Genomic DNA, 19,091 nt, shown 5'->3' on the forward strand with positions numbered 1-19,091 from the left:
TGGGGCCTCGTGAGCCATGATGAGGAATTTCATTTTTACTCCTAGAGAGGTGATTTTACTTCTAGGGAGAATTCTGAGCAGAAAAAGGACTTAGGTGTTTTGGGAGGATGAGGGGGTTAACAGCTCTATTGAAATATAATTCCCTACCATAAAATTCACCCAAACAAAACATACAGTTCAATGACTTTCGTTTCAAAAAAATTTTTTTCCTTGTAATGAGAACTTTTAAGATTTACTCTCTTAGCAGCTTTCAAATGTGCAATGCGGTAGTGACAACTATAGTCACCATGTTGTACATTACACCCTATGCCTTATTTTATAACTGGAAATTTGCTTTTGACCCCTGTCACCCATTTTGCCCATCCCCCCCAAACCCCCTGGCAACCATCAATCTGTTCTCTGCACCTATGACTTCAATTTTGGTTTTGTTTTTAGATTCTACATATAAGTGAGACCGTACAATATTTGTCTTTCTGTGGCTGACTTATTTCACTTGTCCATCCATGTTGTTGCAAGGCAAGATTTCCTTCTTCTTTACAGCTGAATAATATTCCATTATATTTAAATTTTCTTTATTCACTATCGATGGGCACTTAAGTTGCTTCTGTATCTTGGCTATTGTAAATAATGCTTCAATGAACATAAGGTTATATATATCCTTTCAAATTAGTGTTTTCATTCTCTTCAGATAAATGCTCAGTAGTGGAATTGCTGGATCTTAGGGTAGTTCTGTTTTTAATTTTTTGAGGAAACTCCTTACTGTTTTCCATAATGGCTGCACCAATTTACATTCCTACCAATAGTGCATGAGGGTTCCTTTTTCTCCACATCCTTGCAAACACTTGTTATGTCCTGTCTTTTTGATAATAGCCATTCTAACAGGGGTGAGGTGATAATTCACTGTTGTTTTGATTTACATTTTCCTGGTGATTAGTGATGTTGAGCACCTTTTCACGTACCTATTGGCCATCTGTATGTCTTCTTTGAAAAAATGTCTATTTAGATCCTCTGCCCATTTTGTTATCAGTTTTGTTTTTTTTTTTTTTTGCTATGGCTCTCTTTATATATTTGGGATATTAATTTCTTATCCTGTATATGGCTGGCAAATATTTTCTCCCATTCTGTATGTTGCCCTTTAATTTTGTTGCTGGTTTACTTTGTTGTGCAGAAGCTTTTAATTTGGGTAGTCCCACTTGTTTATTATCACTTTTGTTGCCTTTGCTTTTAGTGTCAAATCCAAAAAATCATCTCCAAGACCCATGTCAAGGAGCTTACCACCTATGTTTTCTTCTGGGATTTTTATGGTTTCAGGTCTTAGGTTCAAGTATTTAAACCATTCTGAGTTAATTTTTGTGAATGGTGTGAGATAGAGATCCAGTTTCATTCTTTTGTATGTCGCTGTCCAGTTTTCCAAACACCATTTATTGAAGAGACTATCTTTCCTCTATTGTATATTCATAGCTCCTTTGTTGTGAATTAATTGACCACACATGTGTAGGTTTATGTTGGGTTCTCTATTCTGTTCCATTGATCTGTGTCTGTTTTTGCACCTGTACCAGACTGTTTTAATTACTATAGCTTTGTAATGTATGTAATATTCAGGGTCTTTTGTGGTTCCATACAAATTTTAGGACTATTTGTTCTCCTTCTGTGAAAAATGCCTTTGCAATTTTAATAGGAATTGCACTGAATCTGTAGATTTCTTTGGATAGTATGGACATTTAAACAATATTAATTCTACTAATTTATGAACATAGGATGTTTTTCCATTTATTTATGTCTTCTTCAATGTCTTTCATTGGGGGGGGTAATTAGGTTGTACTTATTTATTTAAAGGAGGTACTGAGGATTGAACCAAGGACCTCATACTTGCTAGGCATGCACTCTACCACTGAGCTATACCCTCCCACCCATCAGTGTATTATCAATGTGACTATACTATCACTACAGTAAATTTCAGAACGTTTCTATCACTCCATGTAGAAACTGCACCCCTTACCTGTCATCTTCCAGCCTCCTCAACTCCTGGCAACCACTAATCTACTTTTGTCTCTATAAGTTGCCTGTTCTAGACATATAAATGAAATCATGCAGTATGTGGTCTTTTGTAACTGCTTCTTTCACTTAACATGTTTTCAAAGTTCATCCATGTTGTAGCTTGGGTCAGCACTTGATTTCTTTTTACTGCCCAATGCTATTCCACTGTTTGGATAGACCACATTAAGTTTATCCATTCATCAGCTGATGGACAATTGGGTTGTTTCCACTTTGGTTCTATTGCAAATAATGCTGCTGCTGTGAAAATTCACTTACAAGGTTTTGTGTGAACATTTGTTGTTGTTGTTGTTGTTGTTGTTGTTGTTGTTTTCCTCTTAGGTAGATAGTTAAGAGTGGAATTGCTGGGTCATCTGGTAACTCAGTTTAATCTTTTGAGGAGCTACCAGACTGTTTTCTAAAGTGGCAGCACCATTTAACACTTCCATCAGCAGTGTATGAGGGTTCTGGTTTCTCCACCTTCTCGCTAACACTTACTATTATTACCCGGGGACTTTGTTTTAAACAAGCTCCCTCTGGCTGTTCTGTGGGGAATAGGCTGAGGGAGACAGAGGTAGAGGCTGGAAACCCAGTGAGGAACGACTGTAATAGTCCGAGCTGGAGAGCATGATGCCTGGACCAGAGTGGGGGCAGCAGGGGAAGTGAGAAGTGGCTGGATTGTGGACAGACTCTGAAGATGGAGTAAATGGGATTTGTTGCTAGATCAACTGTGGGGTGTGAGAAAGGTAGAAGGAGGCAAGACTGACCCCAAAGATTTACTATCAACTGAGATGGAGTGGTAAGGAGACTGCGGTAGGAGTGGGTTTGGTGGGTGCAGTCAGGGGCTCAGTTTTGGACCACTGACTTTGAGATACGCCAGACATTCATGTGGAAATGTCCAGTAGAGATTGGGTATTCCGTTCTAGAATTATTGTTGGCGCTCATTGGACGTTTCTTGAATAATTAAAGTCAGAACTGAATCAATGGGGACCATCGCCATGAGGCTAGTGGATTCCTGTGCAGCACAGGGCAGGATTGAACATCCGGAGACTAAGGTTATGCTAGGGTAGAAAGACGGCTGAGATCCGCAACTCGGAAGAGAAATGGAGGTTACTCTGGGTTCAAGCAGTGTCCGCCTGTCCATCTCCCCCGCCCCCAGCCTCTGGCAGCCGTCAGAGAGGGAGGGGCGATTGGGTCGTCACCCTGTCTTCCCCCGCTCTAAGCTGTGTTTCCTCCTTGGGGGCTGCCTGCGCCAAAAATGCTGATGGAAACCAGCTGCGGGAGGCGCCGAGGTTCGGCGTACGCCCAGGCCCCTCCCCGGCGCCGGCCGACCCCGCTAAGGGAGGGGGACTGGGGCGCCCTAGCTCCCCTCTGCTCTTCCGCAGCCGGGCCCCGGGCCCTGGCACGTCCGGCGCGCCTGATGCTTTCCAGATGTGAGCCTGGTTTCCCTCCCCCACCTGGCCCAGTGGTTCCCGCCGGATAGGGGGAAGGGGAGCCAGGGTCCGATATGCCCCATCAAATCGCGACCAGGGACCCAGGCCGGTGTCTTGTTTCCCTGTCCAGGCGGTAAAAATCGAATTGGAATGGGCTGACTGCGGTAGAGATGCTCCTCTCTCCACCTCGTCTTCTTCCCAGGGCTCGGGCTCCGCCCCTCCCGCAGCCCTCTCTTGTGGCGAGGTCCTGAGAGAGTCCCAAGACCCGCCCCTCACGGCAAGCCCTGCCCGTGCCACGCCCCTAGCAACCCGCCCGACACGCCCCCCTAAACTCCGCCCCGAGCCGCCACGCCCCCTTGGCCTCCCCGAGCTCACGCCCCTGGGACCCGCCTCTGCGGGACCCGCCTCTGCAGGACCCGCCTCCGCCGTCGGGTCCCCGGCAGAGGGCGCGGTCTGCGGTGTCTGTCTCTCCACCCGGCTCTGTGTCTCTGAGTGTTTGTGTTTCTCGTTCCCTCTCTCTGACTCTGTACTTTTCTGTCTGTGTGTCTCTCCTGTACCTACATGTCATTATGTCCCTGTCTCTCTCTGCAACCGTCTGCCTGTTTCGGCCTCTTTTAGTCCCTAGGTCGCTATCTCTCCAAATTGCCGTCTGTGTCCCTATCTCTCTCTCTGCCTCTCTCAGTCTCTCCCTGAGTCTCCCTCCTCGTGTTTCTGATTTTTGTGTCCCATTTCATCTTCCGTGTCTTTCCCTAGTCTGCATCCCCGCCGCGGGGGCGCCTTGCCCTCCTGGTTTCCACCTCCTCCTACGACTTTGGAGCCGGCTGGGTGGGCGGCTTGGCGGAGCACGGGCACCCCCGTGTGGCCGGCAGGGGACTGTCAGGAGAGAACAGCGGGCTGAGTGTGTGCGTAGCTATTGCAGACACTGTGGGTGTCCATGGGTGACACTAGGAGATGGTGTGACGCCGAGACTCACTATGTGAGTGTGTACTACTGCGATATCGCGCGTGACGCCAAAGGTTGCGTGTGACTGTGTGACCTTGTGAGATTTTATGTGACAACCAGAAACTGGGTGCAACTGTGTGAAATGTTAACACCAAGAGGTTGTGTATGACTGTGTATGTGAAATGACAGATGACCTGTAGGCGACTGCGTGTGACACCGTGAGGTTGGGTATGCCTGAGACACTATTTGGGGGACTGTTTGTGACATCAAGATACTATGTGTGGGTGAGAGGTTGTGTTTGACAGTGTGTGACACGGCGAGACCAGGAGAGTTATGCGTGTCACATGGGCAGATGATGTGTGAGCGAGGGTGAGAATGAATGGGTGTGATCCACCAAGAAATGGCATGAGAAGGAGGTGTGAGAGGCCTGGGGGGGGGGAGGACTGGGAGTGACAGAGTGACCGTGTGAGTGTGAGACAGGATATGTCCGTCACACTGATGATGGGTAAGAAACTGAGTGTGTGTAACACAGATCACGTGGGACATTGAGAGACTGACCCAAGGTCATGACAATGCGTGAGAGTGTGCAACTGTCCAGAGCACCCGGATGGGTATACGAGAGAGATCTCAAGTAAGTAGTGTGTAACACTGGAAGGTTGTGGTGTGAGGGTGACAGTGGTGGGTGATACAGACGATGTGAGCTCGGCAAGACACCATGAGATCTGTGTTTGACACTGTGCAGAACTGTGTATGCTTGACACTCAGAGACAGTCTGTCTGACTGGTTGTGTGAGATGTCGTGGGTGATGATGGGCCACACTCGGAGAGATTGTGAGGGACCGTGTGGCATTTTGAGAGACCGTGTGACTATGGTGCTGTGGGAGGTTGTGTGTTAAACACAGGTGGTTCAGAAAACAGTGTGGCAGCATAGGGTGACACAGCGAGATTTGGTGCTTCTCTGTGCAAGGGACTGTGAGGGTGAGTCTGTGTGCTGAGAGTGTCGTTTGTGATGGGGTGACAGTGAGGTGGTGGGTGTGACAGGGTGGCAGGGCATGTCATGGAGTGAGAGGCTGTGTGGGACACACAGAGATTTGTGTCACTGTGGAATAAATACAGCAGAGCATTGGGCACATCTTTAGAGACTGTCTTTACCTTTGAGTGTGTGTGAGTATGTGTGTGTGTGAGAGAGAGAGACAGAGATATAGACAGAGACAGAGATTGAGAGGGGAGACCGAGAGAGACAGAGGAAAGGAGAGAGACACAGAGAACAGGAGTGACATAGACACAAGGAGAGAGACACAGAAACAGAAAGACAAAGGGGGACAGACAGATATGATGAGAGGACCTAGACAGACCCGAGGCGGTCAGGGTGATGGAGATGGTGGTGGCAGTGGCAGGAGGAGGCGGGTCCTCAGGGGCTGTGCCCCGGGAGAGGGGGTGGGGCGGGGCTGCGGGGGACCCAGACGCTGCCTCCCAGCCTCTGCCACTGGCCCGCCATCCCAGCTCTGAGCAGCAACAGGTAGGAGGCTCTGGTCCTGGCCCCAACAGCTCGACAAATTATCCCTCTGCCCCATCCTGTCACAGTCCGTCTGCCTGGGAATGAATGAATGAGTGAGTGAGTGAGTGAATGAATGACTTTCTACTTCTGCATCTCCATCAGCCTGTCTCTCCCTCTGTCCTTCCATTTACCCATCTCTGTCTCCCTTCATCACTCCATCTCTCCTGCCCCTCCATTTCCTTCTCTCTGTTCCTTCTGTCCTCTGTCCATTTATCCCCTTTGTGCCTCTCTCTCCTCCGTCACTGCCCCTCCCTCTACCGCTCCCTTTTTCCTTCTGTCTATCCTCTACCACCTCCATCACTCCATCCCTCCCCAACTCTTCCATCTTCCCTTCTTTTTTTTCCATCTTCCCTTCTCTATCCTCCCTCTGTCCCTTTGTCTCTTCTGTGCTTCTCTCCTCCTGAATCACTCTGTACAATTCTTTACCCCTCTGTTTCCCTCTCTCTGCCCCCTCCATCATGTCATCCCTTCCCCATCTCTCCATCTTTCTATCCTTCCTCAGTCTCTTTATTTCCCTCTGTGCCTGTCTCTCTGTCCCTTCGTCTTTTCCTCTGCCCCTCTGTTTGTCCCTCTCTCCATCCTCTGCCCTACTCCCAGTCATGGCTGGGTGGCCCCCCTCTCCAGTGCTCTCTCCGGCTGTTAATGAGCGGAGGAGCCTTTGAGGTGGCCAGGGCTGGGGTGGGGGGCTCCCTGAGGGGGGCGGAGGGGGCAGCTGCTGCCAAAGCCCTAATGAGGCCCCCTCTGCGCCCCTCCCGCAGCGATCTTAATTCCTTGTTCTCCCTGGAGCCACCGCTAATTGGCCTTGGGAGGGGCCCCCTCCTGCCTCATGCTCTATCCCTGGGAGGTGAGGACACCTGGATCCCTGGATCCTGATCCAACACCTGTGGCCCTGTCCTTCTGTCCCTCCCTTCACCTGTCTCTCAGCCTTCCATCTGTGCTTTCCTCCTGCCTTCCCTCTCCTCTCTCTGTTCCTCCTCCTACCTACCTCGAGGTACCCCATCAGTGCACCCCTCCATCCCTCCTCTTGCCCCTCTCCTCCCTGTTCATCTGCCTCCCTTTCAGCCGGCTTTTTGGTTCCCCGTCTGTGCGAGTCTTCATCTCTCCCCTTTTCTTCTGTTTTCCTGTCCCTCCCTCCACCTGTTTCTGGGCACCCCATTCGTGGGCCCTTCTACGCACGCCCCTGTTACTGGGTCCCACCACCAACGCCACCTCTATCTAGGGAATCAGCTTTGCCCTAGCCTACCCCTCAGCCCCGACTCCCAGCTTTTAACCCTTTCCCCGCAGCAGCCATGTCCAACAACATGGCCAAGATCGCGGAGGCCCGGAAGACGGTGGAACAGCTGAAGCTGGAGGTGAACATCGACCGCATGAAGGTGCTGGGTCGGCGTAGGGAGGAAGGCAGGGGCCCCGGGATTGGGGTCTGGACTGGGCAGTGTTGGGAGTGGGGCCGGGAGCTGAGAGGTGATGAGGAGATCCCCTTAGATCCTCTTAGGAAACAGACTGGACCCGGAGAGCTGGGGTGCCTAGACAAGGGGGCGGAACCGAATAAGGGGTGGGGCGTGGCCAGGCTGGGTAACGGAAGGGGCCTGGACAAAGGGGCAGGGTCTGGTAATGGGCGGGGGCCCGACCCGGGGCGGGTCCGGGTAATGGAGGGGCAGGCAAGGGGCTGGGCGTGGACTTCACCGGATGCCCGCAGGTGTCGCAGGCTGCGGCAGAGCTCCTGGCCTTCTGCGAGACTCACGCCAAAGACGACCCGCTGATGACGCCGGTACCTGCCGCAGAGAACCCTTTCCGTGACAAGCGCCTCTTCTGCGTCCTTCTCTGAGCCCTCCCGACAGTATACCCTCCCCTGCCAAAGTATGAACCCAATAAACGTGGTGACTGTGGTGGTGCCTGTGCTTTCGGGGAAACTGAGATACGCGTGGAGCTTGGGGCCACCGTCTGGGAGCCTGTGTCCCTTCTCATCTCTTCTAAGTGTGTGTGTAGTGTCGGGGTGGGGTGTTGGGTGTGTGGATGGGGATGGGGATGGGGTACCCTGGATATGAGCACTCTGAGCTCTGGCCTCAAAAGAATGTTCCACGATCCTGAATTTATTTAATCGTCCCAACAGCCCCAGCTGGCTACTTGTATGACATGCATTTTACAGATGAGGAAACTGAGCCAAAGGAGGTCCCTTACTCAAAGTCACAAGCTAGGAGATAACGGGGTGAAGTCTGGACTCTGGCACCCCCTGAACCTCTAAGTTGGCATCCCTTCTCTCCTCCTGCCTGGTTTGGAGGTTCTTTGAATCCCCAGTGTCCACCTTTCTCATCCCCTGAATGATTCCCCTCCCTTTTTTCACCTCTGATCCTCCCTGCCACAGGCCCACTTCTATCCTGAAGCATTGAACTTTTTCTCTGTTCTTATTCGTTTTCCCAAACACTCCTGGCTCTGTGCTGGATGAAAGTGGGGACACAGCCATGACTGAGACAGCCCTGGCCCTGGGCTCCTGGGGCTCGGAATCCAGGGCGGGAAACAGACCTGTCCCCAGATAGTGAGAATTCGGAGTGGGCAGGGCTGGGATGGGAGAGTTCAGAGAGAGTGCTTGACTCAGCTTGAGGGTCAGGGAGGGCTTCCTGGAGGGGGAGGACATCTGAGATGGGATGTGACATGGTGGTAATAAAACTTGGGGACCCAGAGAAGAAAGAAGTGTGGCTACAGGGAGGGAGAGGAGACAAATTAGTGTGTACATTCCTTCCTTCAACAATTATTTTCTTTGTTCTGGGGATGTGGGTGACTGTGGCAGCCCTGCTTCCTGTCCTGTTTTCCCACATCATACACAGGTGGTCTGCATGACATATATAGCCTGCAGTTAAATAGGAGTACTTGAGTGCTTGACATAAAAATACATGTTTCTGGCTTCTTCCGGATTGGAAGGTCTGGGTGTCCTCAGACTTGTCCAACCCCGCAGGGTGACCAGAGCTGTGAGATGGGCCCTGGGCTTTCCAGCTTGCCAAAGTCCCCACCAAACCCTATTGTCACCTGGTTAAGGAGGCTCAGGATTAGTTGCTACTTATCACAGCTGTGCCAGGGGCTTCTTACAGTGGAATGAAGAGAAAGGTTAAATATCTTGAACCTGTGTCTCTGCTGAAAATAAAGAATGCAGACTGAGTGAATGCGGATTTGGTTAATTACTTTTCCTGGTCGGTCTGAGGGCCACTGAGTTTACGACCCCTTCTCTCTCCTTGCTCCCTCTTGTCTTGGGCCTGCACCCCTGGATCTGTATGGAGATGGCTCACTGGGCCTCGCCTCCCCAGAGCGGGGCTGTGTCTTTGTCCTGGCAAGTGCCCCATTATTTGCACTGGATTAGGGTCCCCTGGGCTCCAACTCTGAGCTTCCTGTTGAATTGAGGCAGGAGAAGCTGTAATTACATCTCCCTCCTGCCTCCCACCTCTCAGTTGGCTCCGGCCTGGTTGCATCATGTCTGTGGGAGCCCCTGGGGAGTTGGGGGACAGAGAGAGCCAAGGATGAGCTGTGGGGGGGCAGGAGGAGGGATGCTGCAAGGGAAGTTGCCAGAAAGATTCCAGAATTTCAGAGATCCAGCATCCTTGCATCTTAGAACCCTGAAATACCAAGGAATCTAGAATCTCTGGACCCCAGAGGGCTGGGATTCTGCAGTCTGGAACCCCATGGGGCCAGGATGCTGGGGTCCTGCCCGATTGTCCAGCTAGGATTCTGGAGTCCAGCACTTCAGGAGTATAAGGTTTTCTTGAGCCTGGACTGTTGGGATTTAGACTCTTCAGCCCTGGGATCTTAGAGCTCGTCTTGGGGAATGGAAGCTGGAGAGAAGCAAATGGGACTGGCTGGCCTGGTGGGTGACAAGGGGTGGGAGGAAATGTCTGCCTGGAGGAGGAAGGGGGCTGGGTGAGCGTGCACTCAGACTGAGGCTGGGAGGGAGCAGAAGCCAGAAGGGACAGAGCAGGTCCCTGGTGACCAGCCTCCAAACTGGCTTAATCTCATTAGCGGATATGACTCTGCAGCACCAGCTTCTGGTTCCCCGCTGCTCTTTCCTGCCACCCCCAGCTGGGGTCAGACCCAGGCTGGAGTCAGCAGAGAGGTGGACCCCTGGGGAAATGCTTGCTCCCAGCAGTTCCCTCCCCCTTCACCCCAAACCCCAGGGCTGGGGGCTGCCCCCCCAGCTGTCTTCCCTCTGCATCCCAGTGCTCAGGAGTTGGGTTTCACAAGTCCCATCTCCCTTAATTCTCATGGTAGCCCTTGAAAGGGCTCCACTTACCCCCATTTTCCAGGCACAGAAAACTGGCACAAAGAGGTGATGTCACCTGGCCAGTTGGGGCTTGAGGTCAGAGTGGGAGGAGCCAAAGGATGACTATTCAGGAGGGGCTGGAGGTGTTGAAGGACAGAAGTGAGGGTATCCCAGGTGAAGGGCATAGCCCAGGCAAAGGCAGGGCAGAGTTGACAGAGAAGGGACACCAGGAGCAGGCGAGGGAAGCTCACTTCCACCACTCACCAGTCACTGGCTGTGTGACTCTAGGAAAATGACTTCCCCTATCGAAGCCCTGATGGTCTTCATCACATAGCTGCCTTGCCCTTGTTGGGATGCTGCATGAAGGTTAGAGACGGAATTCACCCTGCCTCCAGGAAGCCCTCAAATTGCTGTTGGGGTTGTTATTCGTTCAAGGAGCCCTCATCCACTCAAGGTGTGCAGAGGGCTGGGGATGCAGAGGGGCTCAGAGGGCACCACCCAATGGCCAGAGGGAGGCAAGGGCCATTTTGGGGTGGAGAAAAGGGAGGTGGGCAGAGAAAACTGGCCTCCAGCTTCAGGGGGCTGGGACCTGCTAAGGAGGAATGGGTCAGGATGGATAAACAGCGGCTTTTCACAGCAGGGAGTGGGCACAGATGACAGGCAGGCCTGTCAGGCATGAGCAGCTGGTGGCGCATGTGTGGGATATGAGGTGGGGCCATCTTCCTCCCAAGGCAGGATCAGGACGGAAACCAGGGAGTCAGCAGAGGGTCAGGCCCAGGGCAGGCTGGCATCTTATGTCAGCAGCACATCCAGATGCAGGCCTGGGCTGGTGGTTGGAGGCACTGGCTGGCAGGCCATCCAGGTCCCATTTCCTGGCCTGCTTGGTACTTGCCCTCTTGAGGACACCCACGCAGATGGAATGACTCAGCAGAGGGCCTGCCCAGACTCCAGTTAGAACCTTCCACTCCCATCACAGGTCGCAGGCCACTTGGGACCATGCCCCACTGGATGGTGCCCTCCCAGCCCCTCTGCACCCCCAGCCCTCCAAACACCTTGAATGGATGAGGGCTCCTTGTTGGGGTTATTCAACAACCCCAACAGCAATTTGAGGGCTTTCTGGAGGCAGGCAGGGTGAATTTTATCTCTAACCTTCACATAACATCCCAACAAGGGCAAGGCAGTCACGTGATGAAGACTATCAGGGCTTTGACAGGGGAAGTCATTTTCCCAGCGTCACACGGCCAGTGGCTGGTGAGTGGTGGATGTGAGCTTCCAGACCCACTCTCTTTCCACTGCACCGGGCCACCCCTCCACATACAGACACATGTGGGCAGTCACAGCCCCAAAGAAACATGTGGGCCCCCAACAGACACACACGAACACACCAATAGATACAGATGCACAAAGAGACTTAAGAGGAAAGAATGACCACCCACTGGTGCACACACACACACACACACACACACACACACACGCTCATCATGCTAATACGATGCTCACTTAGGTCATACAAACCCACATCTGAAGTTCACACATCCGCAGGCCCTAGCCTACCCCATCCTGGGTGCCCATTTCCCCTCGCCCTCTGGTGCTGTATGTCCATTTCCAGTCACCTCTGGGCTGTCCTGCCTCTTCTGTTCACCGCCCCAGGGTCCCTCTGGGGAAGAGGCCCAAGTCCTGTTTTTTAGCGGTGCGCGGCAGGGGGAAGGTGCTGACTCACCCACCCAGAGCTGTTCCTTCCCCCAGCTCTTCCCAGCCCTGGAAGCCACCCCACCCCCTAGCCCAGCCAAGTCAGGGTGACCTTTCACCCCAGGGCACCTGGGTGGAAGCAGAACCCTTGGTGACCCCTGCAGTGGGCTCGGCCCATGGGAAGGAGGCTGAGGGGGTGGAATCCCCAGAAGGTGAGAGTGTCCAACACTGGCATAGACCCCGGGACCCTTAGTTTTCTCATAAAGAATGAGTAACAGTCACCACCTCTCTGACCTGTTCTGGAGCACAGAATCAATGTCAGGGTTGCAAGGGCTCCCAGCCCCCAGGGGCAAAGGTGGGGCAACTGAGGCCTTGTGTGTGTGGTGGGGGGAAGGTGCATGTCTGAGGCCCCACTAGGCACATGAGCAGCACGCCCAGCATGGACTTCCTCAGTGCTTTACAGTGCCTGGTGGGGACAGGAAGCCAGTGGGAGGGAGGCTCTGGGAACCAGAGCTCCCCGCCCTCTACACACCCTAGCAACTCCCCTGATGCTGAGACAGGACACACGCCTGCCAGGCATCATCATTCATTAATATGATAGAACTTCCTGAGTTCCCTCTGGTCTGCCTGGGGACTGCAGAGCATGAGGGGGAGACCACGTGGTCAGGAGGCCTGAGATCCTCACACAGGCAGCCCCCAGAGCAGGGCTGAGTGGTCGCTCTCGGAATACTTGGTGTGGCTGGAGCTGGGGCATCCATCCTGGTGGAAGCTGGCAATGCCAGCTGGGCATGACTGATAGGGAGACGGGAAAGGTGAGAGGATGAGGGAATTGTGGTCATGAGGGAGGAGAATGGGTATGGAGAGGGAAAGCCTAAAGCTGCCCAATGTCCATCCCTTGGGGTTGGGAGCATCCTTCCTGGCCTTGGATGTGATCCAACATCAGCACAGGCTCTCTCCTTGGTATAAAGAGGGCTCTGGGATGGGTCACTGGCCATGGTCAGCCACCAGGCCCAGGAAGCCGATATCATCCCAATAGACAGATGAGGAAACTGAGGTCCACTGGCTTCCCACCCTGGCCTGGGACCATCACACACCAAGGAGGTGGTCAAATTGGGACAGAAACTCCAGTCAAATGGAGTGAGACCCTGACTTTATAATTAAACTGCCTTCCTGAAACCTAAGGGGTGTCTGAGAGGGTCCCCAAGTTCTCATCTGAGCCTTAGGGGTGGAGAGGCCACATGGGAAGCCATCGACTCAGAAGGAACAAGGGTCGGTAACCTCTGTGCTGGCAGCTGGGAAATACAGGTCAGCCACACTGGCCGGAGGGTAGCAGCCACGTGGCTAGGGGTATGTTTGTGGAGGGGTGGGAAAAATTAAAGAACAGTGATGTTGGAGCCCTGGATGGCTGTCTGTGGCCAAAATATTATTCTTTGAAGTCAAGATCACAAGAGCTTGGCCTGGAGCCTGGGAGTGCTGGGTGAGAGGCAAGAGGGCCAGACGGGGCTCCCCTTCGAAAAGCAAGTCCTGGGGATGCTGTTCCCTACCAGGGGATGCCAAATCCCTCTTTCCTCACCTCACTCCCTTCCCAGGGCTCTGCCAGTTGGGTAAGCGTGAGAGCTGGGAGCCCAAGGACTGGCATTCTTTTCTTGGGCAAAGCCACCTCTTCCCCCAGGCTTGTGGAACAAGTGAATTGTGTCCAGGGAACAGAAATCTCAGTTGTGCCTGGAAAACACTACATCAGGGAGGAATTTCCTGGTCATTTCTCAATCTCTGGGCAATGTCCTAACCCTGGGGTCTGCGCCCAGAATAGATGCCAGAGGCCACCCCAGACAGCCTTACGGACTGGTCGGCTATGTCCCTCAGGTCCTGTCTGGGTCCCCACTGGTGAGGGAGTATGATGACTCAGGTGATCTCCACCCTGGGCCACTGGGTGATTCTGGGAAGGGAGGAGGGCGGCAGAGATCTGAGTGTGGGGAGGTGGCAGGTGGTTCAGGACACAGGGAGGGGAGGCAGAGGCGAGAGATGGATGAACTGGGCAAGGGGGATGGAGGGAGAGCGCCAGGGAAGGAGGGAGGGCGCCAAGGGGCCTCTGGAGAAAGCAGGGGGGAGGGAAGGCGGGGCAGAGAGGAAATGAAAAAGCCGGGGCTAGATGGGTGGGGAGGGAGGGAGAGGGAGGGAAGTAGGGAGAAGCTGACACACTGAGACGGACCCAGAGAGCAAGACTCCAGAGAAGGAGCAAGGGGACAGAGGAGGGAGTAAGAGAGGCTGCAGAGGTGCGGTGAGGAGGGGTTGGGAAAGCCGAAATGCAGAGAAGAGTGTAGCAGGCTGTGAGTGGGGAGAGAGAGAGAGGGAGGGAGAGGCAGAGGGGCTGGGCAAGGGAACGAACAGAGACAGAGAAGGAAAGAACTAGGGACGCAGGGACGGAACAGAGAGACAGATGTGAGCAAGGAAAGAAGTAGGGGAGATTGAGACTGAAGAAGGCAGAGGGGAGAGAAATAGACAGAAATAGACGCACATACCAGAACTGCAGTTTGACTGAGACACCGCCTACCCCTACCCCAGCTGCAACGAGGACCCAGGACGGCGGTGGTGGGCGTCACAGGGGCAGACCGGGCTCCTCCTCCCCCTACTCCAACCCCAGGGACCCTTCCAGTCCCGGCCGCAGAGGCTGGGGATGGCGGATTCGTGCCGGAACCTCACGTACGTGCAGGACTCGGCGGGCCCGGCCACCAGCACCCTGATGTTTGTGGCGGGCGTGGTGGGCAATGGGCTGGCGCTGGGCATTTTGGGGGCGCGACGGCGATCACGCCCCTCGGCTTTCGCGGTGCTGGTCACTGGGCTGGCGGTCACTGACCTGCTGGGCACGTGCTTCCTGAGCCCGGCAGTGTTCGTGGCCTACGCCCGCAACAGCTCACTGCTGGGCCTGGCCCTGGGCCGCCCGACGCTGTGCGACGCCTTCGCCTTCGCCATGACCTTCTTCGGCCTGGCCTCCACGCTCATCCTCTTCGCCATGGCCGTGGAGCGCTGCCTGGCCCTCAGCCACCCCTACCTCTACGCCCAGCTGGACGGGCCGCGCCGCGCCCGCCTGGCGCTGCCGGCCATCTACGCCTTCTGCACTGTCTTCTGCTCGCTGCCCCTGCTGGGCCTGGGCCAACACCAGCAGTACTGCCCGGGAAGCTGGTGCTTCATCCGCATGCGCTCGGCCGAGCTGGGTGGCTGTGCCTTCTCTCTGGCCTATGCCAGCCTCGTGGCCCTGCTGGTGGCCGCCATCATCCTCTGCAACGGCTCCGTCACCCTCAGCCTCTGCCGCATGTACCGCCAGCAGAGGCGCCACCAGGGTTCGCTGGTCCCAGGTCCCCGGACTGGCGAGGATGAGGTTGATCACCTGATTCTGCTGGCCCTCATGACCGGCATCATGACTGTGTGCTCCCTGCCTCTCACGGTGAGTCCCCTCTGCAGCTCGGGTGGGCAGTGGGGAGCAGGGTGGGTTCTGGCTCTGTCCTCCATCAGTTTTGCCCATTTCACAGATGGGGAAACTGAGGCTTAAAGAGGTCAGAGGCTTTGTCCAGGGTCAGACAACTCCAGACTTTCCTGAGAAGTCTCTCCCCACTTGCTTCTGCCCCCGTTTGATTCTTCCTGACCCTTGTCTCCCCGCTTTCTCATCTTCAGCCCACCCCCTCCAATTCAACCCCCCACCAACCTCCCCTACCCCTGTAGTGATAATAAGGTCACCATTCACTGAGCACTTGCTCTCTGTCCACCCTCAATGGTTTAGAAATGATTTAGATATTCTTTCTCCCATAATTTCCAGAATGACCTTATACATCCATTCCACCAGCATTTAGCAAGAAATGGGGACAAATTTCCTGTCATTTTACAGGTGAAGGGTGAAGATGTCTCTTGCCCATGATTTCACAGAGGCAGGTCTGAACCCTGTGCTCCTCTGATTCGAGTCTGATCTCCCCACGACTGACCACAGTCCCCACTTCCCCATCCATGTATCTGCCCTTGGAATCTCCTGGCCTCGCCCCTTTCCTGTAGGAACTCTTGACCTGCCTCTCCCAAATTGTGGCAGGACCAGCCCTGGTACCCTGGTATCCAGTTATCCTGTCTTTGCTCTGGGCCTCATTTTCTCTTCCTGGAAAATGCAAGCGCTGGGCTAGGTTTGAGGGTCAGCAAACTTTTGGGGGTTATGGATGACTCAGAGACTGGACGCACGCAGGCACAGCCCTGGGACTCGGCCCCAAAGCCCCATCTCTTTCCTTCTAGGGCTCTGCTGACTGTTTCCTGGGGCTTTCTCTCCCTCTGCTCCCAGGATGCACTTGGTACTTAGTTTTCATCTTATTTCCTTCCCTTTCCGACAGGCCACCCCCACCCCATTTCTGCCAGTGTGCAAGTGAGGGGAGGGGAGCAAGAGTGGGGAGAGGCGTGTGGGTGGGGGCAGACTCCTGGGTGCTTCTTGATGCCATCCTCTTGTCCTCAGATCCGCGGCTTCACCCAGGCCATTGCCCCAGACAGCAGTGAGACGTGGGACCTCCGCGCCTTCCGCTTCAATGCCTTCAACCCCATCCTCGACCCCTGGGTCTTCATCATTTTCCGCAAGGCTGTCTTCCAGCGGCTCAAGCTCTGGTTCTGTTGTCTGGCCCTGAGGCCTGCTCAAGATCCCTCACAGGCAGCTGTCTCCCAGCCTGCCTTGGGAAGGAAGGACTCAAGGGCCCCCACGACTCTCGGTGGGAAGGAGGGGAGCTGGGTGCCTTTGTCAGCTTGGGGTGAGGGGCAGGGGCCACCCTTGCCAGTTGCACAGCCATCCAGCAGCACCGTGGGAATGCCATCCAAAGTGGGGTCCAAGGCTGCCTGCTCCCTCTGCTGACATCTGCCCCATGATCTCCTGCCCTGTCTTCCGGGAGCAGGAGCCAGAAATTCAGGGACATGACTGATGGCTGTGAGTGAACAAGCCAAGAGATGGATCCTGGAGTCCTGCCTGCCAGAACCCTGACCCCCTGGATTCAGGGGGTGATCAGCTGCTATTTCTCCTCCTTCAGGGTGGCCACGATGTGGGAGAGGGATAGGGAACAATAAAAAGAACAGTTCTCTCAAAATATCCAGTGGCCTGGCCGGCCTGGACTGGCCCTTGTTAGCCCATCCATCTCACTGTCTAAATATTTAGAAGGCAGAACAGTTCCCAGCAGCTTCTGTGTGCTCAGGTCTGCTCTGGTTAGAGTTCTGGCTCTGATCCTCATTCATTCAAGGTGCCCTGGTCACCCACCACCACTCCCCTGGGGGAGTGGCTGCCCTCCCCCAGCCCACTCCCAGAGCCACCCTTTCTCCGCCTCCTGGGTACCAGGGATTCCCTGACAAGCTCCCTCCTCCTCTTACTTCTGATTCCCCATCGGACTGGGGAGCCCTGTTCCCCCCAGGGGAGCTGGGAGGAAGGGGAGACTTGCATTGTGGATGACACCACTGGACAGATGCCTGGGAAAGGAAACTACATGGCTTGGTGGGTTGCAAGATGTGGCTGGTGGGGCCATGGGTGGCTGGGGAGCTGGAGAAGCTGGAGGATGACTGAATGGGAGGTATGGAACCCAGGGATGGCCCAAGAACTCAGACCTAAGTCCTGTGTCTGTCCCTCAATAAATAACTGCCTCCTCATAGAGCCTGACCTCACCTCTTGTGTCCTTAGAGCCCTCACAAAAATCTCATTCATTCATTCAACAAATAGTGGGTGCTGACTCTACCAGGTGTAGGGGACTCAGACCAGTCTCAGCCCTACCCTGGATTCCTTGGGGGATTTCTAGCCTTCAATCTTCCCTTCTGACTGCTGGGGTGATTTCCAGCCACCCACACCTCCCCACTTCTCCTTGCCATCCCCTGCCCTCAGGCACAGAGCCAAGGGTTTTCGAGAGTGAGCGGGGTAAAGGAAGACTTGCTTCTTCAGGTGGTTGGTGGGTGGTAGAGAAAGGGAAAGCCCCCAGACTCCTCCCAGCCCCAATTCCCCTTTCTCACTTGCTTCAGGGTTAAAACAAGAAATCTGCCCCTGGGGACAGGCAGAGAAGTAGGTGAGGCTTGAGCTCCCTGTAAAGACAATAGCAGTGGCCAAAGTGAGTCCTTCTCCACTGCAAGGCTGGAATCAAAGTCCAGAGAGGGCCTTGGTCACGCGCTGCCAGGTCACACAGCGAGGAGAAAGCGCAGCCTGCCGGGTGGAGCAGGTCTGTCTTTCTGCTTCCTTGACCCAGATCACTGTGGGGCAGGTGAATTTTCCTTTCTGTGACTTGGTCTCCCGTTGCTTAGAATGGTGATCAGAATTTCACGCTTAGTTTACGAGGTTGTGCCAAGGATGAAACGATTCCCCTGGAAAGCAGTGTGGCGCAGGGCCCAGGGTAAAGCCCACGAGACACGTTACTGTTATTGCCCTTGTTGTTGTTGCGACTGTGTCTTTGGCATCTGGGCAAAAGTGGTTTGAAAACAAAACAACACCTTTCTCCATTGTTTTGACATTTGTTTTTCCTTCCAGTCACTATGTTTCATTTGAAGGGGTGTCTGCAAGAATTAAAAATAGGTCAAGATGACTGCTTCATGGGCATGGGGTTTCCTTTTGGGGTGATGAAAATGTTCTGGAACTAGATAGTGGTGGTTCACAGCATTGTGCATGGACTAAATGTCACTGACTTGTACCCTTTAAAATGGTTGAAATGGTAAATTTTATGTTATGGGTATTTTACCACAATAAAAAGGAAAAAAAAAACTCATGTCGTTATGGAAAACAATTGAGGAAGTTGGGAAATTTTTATAGCAGACTTGTCAGAATAATACTATATTGTTTGAATTTAAGAAGGAGAATGTTGACTTGTATATTAAGACAAGACTGAAAAAAAAAGAGAGAGATCAAGAAACATCAGGTGGGGTCCGGCCTTTGTTACCATACCCAGCCCAGCCTCAGTGGCAACCGGCCTGAGGTACTCCTGGAGGATGGTGCACAGAGCAGGTGGAGGGGCTGCATTTTGGGCAGGAGTCCAGAGAGCTAGGGGCGGGGCTGCCTGTCCAGGCAGGACCCGGGGGCGCTGCCCCAGAAGGTGGGTGGGTTCTAGCCTGTTAGCACTCGCTGGCTGGGCTTTGGAACCCACAGCATCCTCATTTGAGGTGGAGGTCATTATCAGTCCTATCAAGGATTAAGCTGGTTTTCTGCTGGCTTTTCC

At 53.8% G+C, this 19,091-nt stretch overlaps 2 protein-coding genes across 13 annotated transcripts; both read left to right on the forward strand.

Annotated features, from left to right (window-relative positions):
• Positions 1 to 3,910: 3,910 nt before the first annotated feature.
• Positions 3,911 to 7,921, forward strand: GNG8 (G protein subunit gamma 8). Of its 9 annotated transcripts, XM_032485726.1 has the most exons (5): positions 3,911 to 4,443; positions 5,912 to 5,927; positions 6,725 to 6,810; positions 7,254 to 7,339; positions 7,663 to 7,920. In XM_032485726.1, exons 4-5 carry the CDS (start codon positions 7,256 to 7,258, stop codon positions 7,789 to 7,791), a joined length of 213 nt encoding a protein of 70 aa, XP_032341617.1. In that variant the 5' UTR covers positions 3,911 to 4,443; positions 5,912 to 5,927; positions 6,725 to 6,810; positions 7,254 to 7,255; the 3' UTR covers positions 7,792 to 7,920. The 9 variants fall into 9 exon arrangements, with proteins under 9 accessions (XP_032341617.1, XP_032341615.1, XP_014406455.2 ...); XM_032485724.1 differs by lacking the exon at positions 6,725 to 6,810 and having other exon boundaries at positions 7,251 to 7,339; XM_014550969.2 differs by lacking the exon at positions 5,912 to 5,927 and having other exon boundaries at positions 7,251 to 7,339.
• A 5,812-nt stretch (positions 7,922 to 13,733) lies between these two features.
• PTGIR (prostaglandin I2 receptor) lies at positions 13,734 to 17,557 on the forward strand. 4 transcript variants are annotated; one of them, XM_032485731.1, is made up of 4 exons: positions 13,734 to 13,782; positions 14,461 to 15,340; positions 16,168 to 16,223; positions 16,382 to 16,462. In XM_032485731.1, coding segments are annotated over exons 1-4 (969 nt in total). In that variant the 5' UTR covers positions 13,734 to 13,750; the 3' UTR covers positions 16,383 to 16,462. The 4 variants fall into 4 exon arrangements, with proteins under 4 accessions (XP_032341622.1, XP_006175171.2, XP_032341620.1 ...); XM_006175109.3 differs by lacking the exons at positions 13,734 to 13,782; positions 16,168 to 16,223 and adding an exon at positions 14,036 to 14,171 and having other exon boundaries at positions 16,382 to 17,557; XM_032485729.1 differs by lacking the exons at positions 13,734 to 13,782; positions 16,168 to 16,223 and adding an exon at positions 14,101 to 14,176 and having other exon boundaries at positions 16,382 to 17,557.
• The last annotated feature ends 1,534 nt before the right edge of the window (positions 17,558 to 19,091 follow it).

Source organism: Camelus ferus, chromosome 9, assembly GCF_009834535.1.
Source record: "Camelus ferus isolate YT-003-E chromosome 9, BCGSAC_Cfer_1.0, whole genome shotgun sequence".
NCBI lineage: Eukaryota > Metazoa > Chordata > Mammalia > Artiodactyla > Camelidae > Camelus > Camelus ferus.